Source organism: Balaenoptera physalus (genome assembly GCF_965194825.1).
Source record: "Balaenoptera physalus genome assembly, chromosome: 3".
NCBI lineage: Eukaryota > Metazoa > Chordata > Mammalia > Artiodactyla > Balaenopteridae > Balaenoptera > Balaenoptera physalus.
Window position 1 is genome coordinate 99,151,164 of NC_138890.1, and position 7,638 is coordinate 99,158,801.

The 7,638-nt window shown below is 39.3% G+C and overlaps 1 protein-coding gene across 4 annotated transcripts in view; it reads left to right on the forward strand.

Moving 5' to 3' along the window:
• Positions 1 to 4,637, forward strand: part of LIX1 (limb and CNS expressed 1) — a 59,701-nt gene extending 55,064 nt beyond the window's left edge. For all 4 annotated transcript variants that reach the window (XM_082458255.1, XM_082458254.1, XM_082458256.1 and 1 more), the window contains one exon: positions 1,611 to 4,637. In XM_082458255.1, the coding sequence (XP_082314381.1) occupies positions 1,611 to 1,898 (288 nt within the window). In that variant the 3' untranslated portion in view covers positions 1,899 to 4,637. The remainder of the gene's footprint in view (positions 1 to 1,610) is intronic.
• Positions 4,638 to 7,638: the final 3,001 nt, after the last annotated feature.

Below are 7,638 nucleotides of genomic sequence, written 5' to 3' on the forward strand. Positions count from 1 at the left end.
GAATGTTGGCCGGGCATAGGACTGAGTTAGATACCTGTACTGAATGCCAGAATGAAGGGATCATTAAGACAGACTTAGTTTCTAAGTCAAATACTGAATCTACTCTATGCACCTGTCCTGCCTGCTTGGAATGTGTGCTCTCTCCCACGCTTCAAGGCAGAAAGAAATGTGAGTCTGCACTGCTTCTGGTAGAGTTGATTGTGTAGCAGGAGGATTTTTCTCATCCCCACCAAATGTCCTTAAGGGACAACAGAAATGATTATAAAGGTGGACAACCTGGTATTTCAGTCACTCCAGTTTTTTGGTTTGGAAGTTTCTTCTTTAATTTTCAGAGACAGGGTCTCACTATTTCTTTGCTACCTATAAAAAGCACCCTTCTCCCTTTTTTTTTAGTAGCAAAGACAACCCCCCTCCCATGCACTTAATGATTCTCACCTGCTATCCCTCAAGATTTATTCTTCCTTTACCCCATTAGCCTTCGAAGATGGTAGTTTGTTTTGAGAATTTGCTAACAGGAATTTGTATGAGGAACAGAGCCTCTACTAGTCAGCAATATGAGGGTGGATGTAAGAGTTTTCCATGCACTGCAGCCCCAGGAGTTTTTAGTTGTTCTTTGCTTAGAAAGCCTGGCTTTCAAAATGTCAAAGATGGAAAAGAAATGAGTAGCTGACAATGGCTTTGGCTATTTTTTTTCTTTTCCTTTGATTCAATAAAAAGCCTTTGAAATATGCCGGGTTGGTTATAAACACTTTTCCATGATTGTTTTTAATTTGTTAAGGTCATAAATAAATACCATATGTTCTTGAAAATAAAAATAAACAATGCATCCACTCCACAAGACCTTCTTAAAGTGCATCCATCAAACTTATACATGATGTTACAATGTATTGGCAAATTTTAAACATGAGAATTGACAGACAGTGACAAATTTTTAATTATTTGGAGAAAGTGAGAGACAATGTACATGAAGGTACCATTATGATATCAATGATGATAATACCTATATTCCATAATACATTTTTAAAGTTCTTCCCATAGTTTCTGTGAGCCATTCAGTCTGTCATCTTCCTTATGCTAACAACATAGCAGTTAGGAAGTTGATTCTCCTGGTGTCTAAGTCTTGTCCTGATTCAAAGCTCCCTGCTTTCTGCAATGGGTGTGACCAAACCCAGTTCTGTCCAAATCCTTCCATATAATTGTTTCCCTCTCTATCTTGCCAAAGGAGATAATGCTGAGCAGAAGAGTTCAATGAATGAGATAATGTTCATACTAATTGTTATAGGAATGCATTTTCAAAGGAAGACATATTTTCTAGCAAGGTCAGAGCTCTGTTCTGTGAACATTATTGGGTCATTCCTGGTGGTAGTGTTTTGATTCAACCTGGAGTGACCCTACTTTGTGTACCAGCTGAGCCCTCTATTTCCTTTAAGAGGTATGTCCTGAGATTTGGCTTCGGTTTGTGAACATCAGAGAGGTCTGGTTATTGGTAGAACCCCTGGGGGTGTGTGTGGGGTGGTGGAGGCACAGGAAGTGAGGCGTCAGAAGGCCATGAGCCCGGGTACCTTTGTTGCTCTTTACTGACTCTCTGGACTTTGTTTCTTGGCTCCCAGGAAGTCATCTCCTACTATTCCCAGTATTCCCTAGATGAAAAGATGCGCAGCCACATGGCCCTGGACTGGATCATGAAGGAGCGGGAGTCACCAGGAATTCTCTCCCAAGAGCTACGCATGGCCCTGAGGGAGCTGGAGGAAGCCAGGAAAGCAGGACAAGAACTACGTTTTTACAAAGAAAAGAAAGAAATCCTGAGTTTAGCCCTGACTCAGATCTACAGTGATCCTGACACTTCCTCACCCAGCGATGATCAGTTGAGCCTCACGGCCCTTTGCAGCTATCACTAACAAGGCCAGGTCCCAGCTGCCCCCAAGGTGGGCAGAGGCCGGACTGTAACATTAGGAAGCTCATTGAAGGAGGTCATCAGAGGCTTTAGCAGCTATAGATGCTGCCTGAAGGCTGTACTAATTCTCCCCACCCATTCCATTCATAGAATCTCAGAGTAGCAGGACCCTTACAGGACCCAACATGTCACTCAATGCAATTTTCCCATCACACTCTAAATAGTTCCACCTCAGACTGAAAGGATGGAGATAGGATTGCTTGAAAAATATTTTCCAGGCCTGGCTTCAACCTGAAGCCTTGTTGACATGTGCCTTGCTAGATTATATATGTTGTTTAAAAGAATGGGTCAATGTAGCATCCCCGAAAAGAACACCAGCCAGGACTGGGGAAAGTAGCATGATAGCAATTGAAAAATACTTGGGATTAAATAAACAATATGGATTCTTTTAAAAAATATCCAGGGGTCAGAGTTTCTTCCTAAGCTTTGTAAGCTACAAGATCACTTACACTCTACTAGGTGTAATCCAAAACTTCAGTGAGGATTTTATCTGGACATCCCACTATCAAAGATTTTTAAGTGGTAATAGTATGAAAATACTATATAAATGTAATGTGGCTTAAAATGTCATAGTAATAAAAATTTTTTTCAATCCACTCTTCCATATGGGGATAAATGTCACCCAGGATAGTACCCTCACTTGTATTCCTCAAGAAGAATTAATGTCCAATTTTTATGAGTCCTGCAATCAGTCATATGCATTTTTAATCTGCAAATAGATGAATTGATTTATTTTTATTTCTGCCACCTCAGTCATATATCTATAATGGAGAAAGTTACTGGCATTTCAAAGGTTAAAACATTTTGAAAAATCATTAGCATTTAACAATGCTTATATTCACATTTGATTTATTTCTCATGCATTGGAGAAAAGGAATTATTAGCTGTCTTTGTTATTGTTCAAGAACTTAAGCCACCAGTAGCTCAAACGTAGTGTCATTTTTCAGTTTAAATGACTGGAATCTTCTTTAAAGAAGGGATAAAACATTGCCATCTCTTTTTCAAAATGGCTCGGATCAATCAACAGATTAGAAAACCAAAAGCAAATACAAACCAATTTTTAGATGATTCCTGGTCACTCAGATTTAAGAATGGCAGCAGTGTCAATTTTAAACACTTACAAATATTTCCCTATTTTTAACATGGAAAGGATTATCTTGCATTTACTACAATAATTCAAATTTAAGAAAACAGTTTTCTCAATTTTAAATAAGCTTTCCTTTTCTTCTTGTTTACGCAAATGCACATTGTTTCATGAAAGCTAAAACCATTATAATTACATTAAAGTTTACAAAAATGTGAGTTTAGCTTCATATCTAAATATCTACAGTGCTAATTGTCACTCCTTGAATCCCCATAAAACTGTATACTGAGTACTATATACTGAGCATATATTTTGGAATTAGCCTTGTTAATAAAAAATTAACTTCATACATCATATTTTTCACATCAGGGAAAATTGAGCTACATATCTGCCCTACTCAAATGTCTTGAAACAGTAATGCTATATAATATTAGATAAATTTTATTTAAAATATTGTTTTAACAAAAAAATCACATTTCTCCCCGTAATGAGGCTAAACGTCACCTAGAAGAAATTTCTGAATGGGAATTAGAATTAATATTTATAATTTGAATAAATTTTAAAATTAAATGACTTCCTATTTAAAGTAATTTTTTCATAAAGTCATTACTCTTTATCATTTCAGAAAAGCCACAACTTCCCATGTTGGGTGTGATTAAAGGTAGGTACATCTGTACTGCATTTGCAGCCTTTAACAATGACCACCTCAAGCTGACACCATCTAATTAGATGCAGGAACAGGAATCAGCTGGGAAAATATTAAATGTATTCTCTGCCCTGCAATTAGAAAACTGTACCCATTCTGTACACTGAAAGCAGAGATTCTGTCTTGGCCACTATCAGCTTTTCCTGGCTGGTCAAAACTGCCCACTCTTCCTGCAATGGTAGGGAAGTTTCAGCAAAAGAAGCAAAAGTCAGAATCTTTGCCACTGCTGCTCTCTTTGATGCTCATTTATCGCAAATCAGTTTCAGCTAAGACCTAACGGCTGTCAGTACATCACATAAATGTCTATAATCCTGGCCCTGAGAAGAGCAGGGTTGAAGAGCAAAGTAGGTTATTATTATTTTTCAATTTCTATATCTTGTTCTCAATAGCACACTGTGTTGAAGGGGCCTAGAGTGGAGGATTCTCTATTTAAATATATGGAGCTATGTGTCCTAACCTTTTGTGGTTATAAACCCTTTGAGAATCTGATAGAAGCTATGGACCTTCTCCTAGGAAAATAGAACGAAGCGTATACATTCAAAATTACACAAACTGTTTCAGAGCGTATGTGGACCTCCCCAAAATCCATAGATTGCTCTGTCCAAGGACCCCCAGTTTAGAACTCTTAATTTTGAGCACATACTTACAGTTTCTTAAGCTTTTCAGCAGGAATCCAACTAACTCAGACATCGTCCCATTAACCTATCTCTAAGATAAATGTCATCATCCTTAAATACAGAATTGCACTGTATTTTGACAAGAGATAGTTCAATTCTCACAAAACCCCAATACACCAGATTGTTATGAAAAAAACAGCTTAAAGCCAACTAGTCACTAAATTTGTGTGAACATGTTAGAATATTACAGATTTAATAAAGTCATTGTTCCTCTAATGATCAGAATTTGGTTGTCCATTTGTTCAAAAGATATAGTCCATTGATATGTTTGCTGTTAAATTCATTCACCTATTTCTAGAATATGAAAAGAATCAAGCCATAGATATTCCTGAAATGCTGTACCTACATCAACGATGAATCTGGTCAGCTAGGTCTCAGGAAAAACAGAAAACATAAAGGTTTAACACCTTTCGGTTTCTTTAGGGAAAGCTTTTGAAGTCAGGAGTATTGTTGTAGTTGACTTTATCTCTGAAATGCTTCAGAGAGTTCTCAGTTATATCATGCCATGCCTTTCTTTCTTGCCACAGGACAAAAGAAGACAGACTAAGAATATTTTTATTATCCTTGACTATGTTTACAGGTAAACACTATTCAAGACATTATCTCTTATATATTGTTGCTGTTTTGTTTTGTTTTGTTTTACCTTGCAGAAATGCAAATATCAGTCTTTCTTCTATGGTGTCCACCATGTTAAAGAGCGAATATTGAGATTGTTTTTAGCCAGGGTTCCAGGAAAATGAAAATTATTTTTCCTACTACAGTGGTTCTCTTTGGCTGCCCATTAGAAATATCCAAAGAGTTTTAAAAGATCCTAACTGTCCAGACTGTATCCAGACCAATGAAATCAGACTTTCTGGAAGTGGGACCCAGGCATCAGTATTTTTTAAAGCTCCCCAGGTAGTTCGAATGTACAACAAGGTTGAGAACCACTGCTCTACCCAGGAAGTTCTGGCTCAGAGGTCTATGGCCTAACTAGTGGGAGCTGTTACTTAATTTGGCATTGGCTCCAAATTCAAAATGTTGAGCTTTTCTGATTTAGGTAGGAGCAAAACCTTTTGCTTGAGCAAGAGGCTTTCCTGGAGCCCAGAACTAAAGCAGAGCAAGCGTGCATGTGCACAAACAAACATACCTTAGCAGAAGAGCCAGATTCTGCTCCAGGGTCCAGGCTTTCTTTCACAAATACGATACACAAACTAACTGCCCCAGAATCATCCTTTAAAAGTACCCGTTCCTGGGCCACACCCAGACCTGCTGGCCAAATTCCAGGAGAGAGTCTGGATGATTTACCTCTCCACCAGGTGTTTCTGATCACACTTAAATTTGAGTTCTTTTGGCCTAGAGCTACCTAGCACATTCTTTAGTAGGCAGCACAGCCCTGGCCTTCTGATATAACTAGCCTCTTGGCAGAGAGAGCACAGAAAGGAATAGAGGGGAGAGGGAAAGTTTGCCTCTTTACCCCTCCTGGAAGCTAGAGAGAAGCAGAAGGGGCAGAGATATAGCTGCCTTTTCTCTCCCAAAAGAGCTCCCACTCTTTTTATCACTTTGGCTCCAACATTTGGAATTACTTTTAATCCCTTTACTAGAAACCGTGAAAATCTCTATTAGCTCATGGTTAAGGTCACTTCTTTAAACCTGACTAAACCCTGGTAGCACTTTCTTCGTTGGAGCAAAGTAGGTTGTGGGAAAGGGAAGCAGAACTTCTTCCTGTGAGCTGTTGATTCTCTAGTGATTGTTGGTTCCCAAGTGAAAGTCCCAGAATGCTTATCTATTTATAGGCAGTTCCCAATTTTAGCAGCAATTACATGTCACAAGTCCATTTGTAAGTCAGTTGTTCAATCCTGAGGATGCATTCTTCTATAGGAGCAAGGTCATAAATGGTGGCCAGTTTCCTAGACTAGCTTGTATAAACAATAGGGTACCTTAAATATTGATTTATGGGACCTAATATGCTCTAGGTTGTGGGCAGGGGAGAATAGAATAAGGGGCAGCTGTGGGTCTAAGGCATATTATTGAGGACCTACCTCCTGGGGGCATATTCCTTAGTCTCAAACTTGTTCTCCAAATAGTCCCCTTATTTTCTCTTTGCCCCCACCCCAAGATTTAGCTCGATAATACCCCACCCCCTGCCATCACTTGTTGCTTCTTCTGATCATGGTTTCTTCTACTTGCTGACTTACTGAAGAAGTGCTTTTCTCCTGCCTTTCCTACAAACACTTTGAAAATTTCTAAGAATTGGTATCACTAGAAACACGAACATTGGATGACCTAAAAATGGCAGCTACTAAGCCACTTTGCAGGTCCTGTGGGGAAAGACACAAGCACATGAAACAGGATTGCATTATTGTACTCATCCATACCCCTAAAGTTTCCTGCTTCTTCGGTGTTCTCATTTGGCTCCACATGGCATTGCCCCATCCTGATCATGGATGTCCCATAGCTAGCCAGTGGTTCTGGGTAATCTGGCTCAAAACTACAAACTGGACTGATCAGTCTGTCCCCCTCAGGAATGTGAACTAAGAAACATGGAAGGAATTTGGCAGTTCAAGTTGGGAGCTGAGGTTGGAAGGGTCATGTTCATGAGCGCTGTGCAGGCTGAAGTGATGAGGAAGTAGGAATGATGAGTCAGCAGAGGAAGCTGGTCCGTAGAAAGAGGAGAGGTGGTTGGTGTGGAGAGCAGATGCAAGGAGAGGCAGAAACACAAGTCAAAGTTGAGAGCATGAGGCGCACGAGGAAACGGTGAGAGCTGCTGGCCCAAGCACCCTTCAGTAAATTCACTTACTCTTTACCTGAGTGGATCACACACTTTGCAGCCAAAGAAATCTCACCTTACTAACTTCAGAGCAAAATTACTCTAGATTATCCTGGACTTTTCATACTAAGAATAGACCAAGAAAGCTGACATGAGGAAAAACCTATTCAAGCAATAGAAACGCTGCTAAGAAAACTAGACTTAGGACTGGTGACAGAGTTAAATTTTTCCCCACTCACTGCTCCTTCCACTCCAATGTAAGCTCTAACACTACTCAGGAGTCCTTCCCAAATCTGAAATAAATTTATGTATTATGTGCTAACCATCATGTTGTTCCTCCCCCTACATAGAAATTCCTGTGTTCTCCTGTTCTACAGGAGGTATGACCACAGAGGGACATAGAATTTTATTTTTATGAAGATAGAATTCATAACCTCAAATAATTGTTGTCTTCTTTAAAAATTAGTC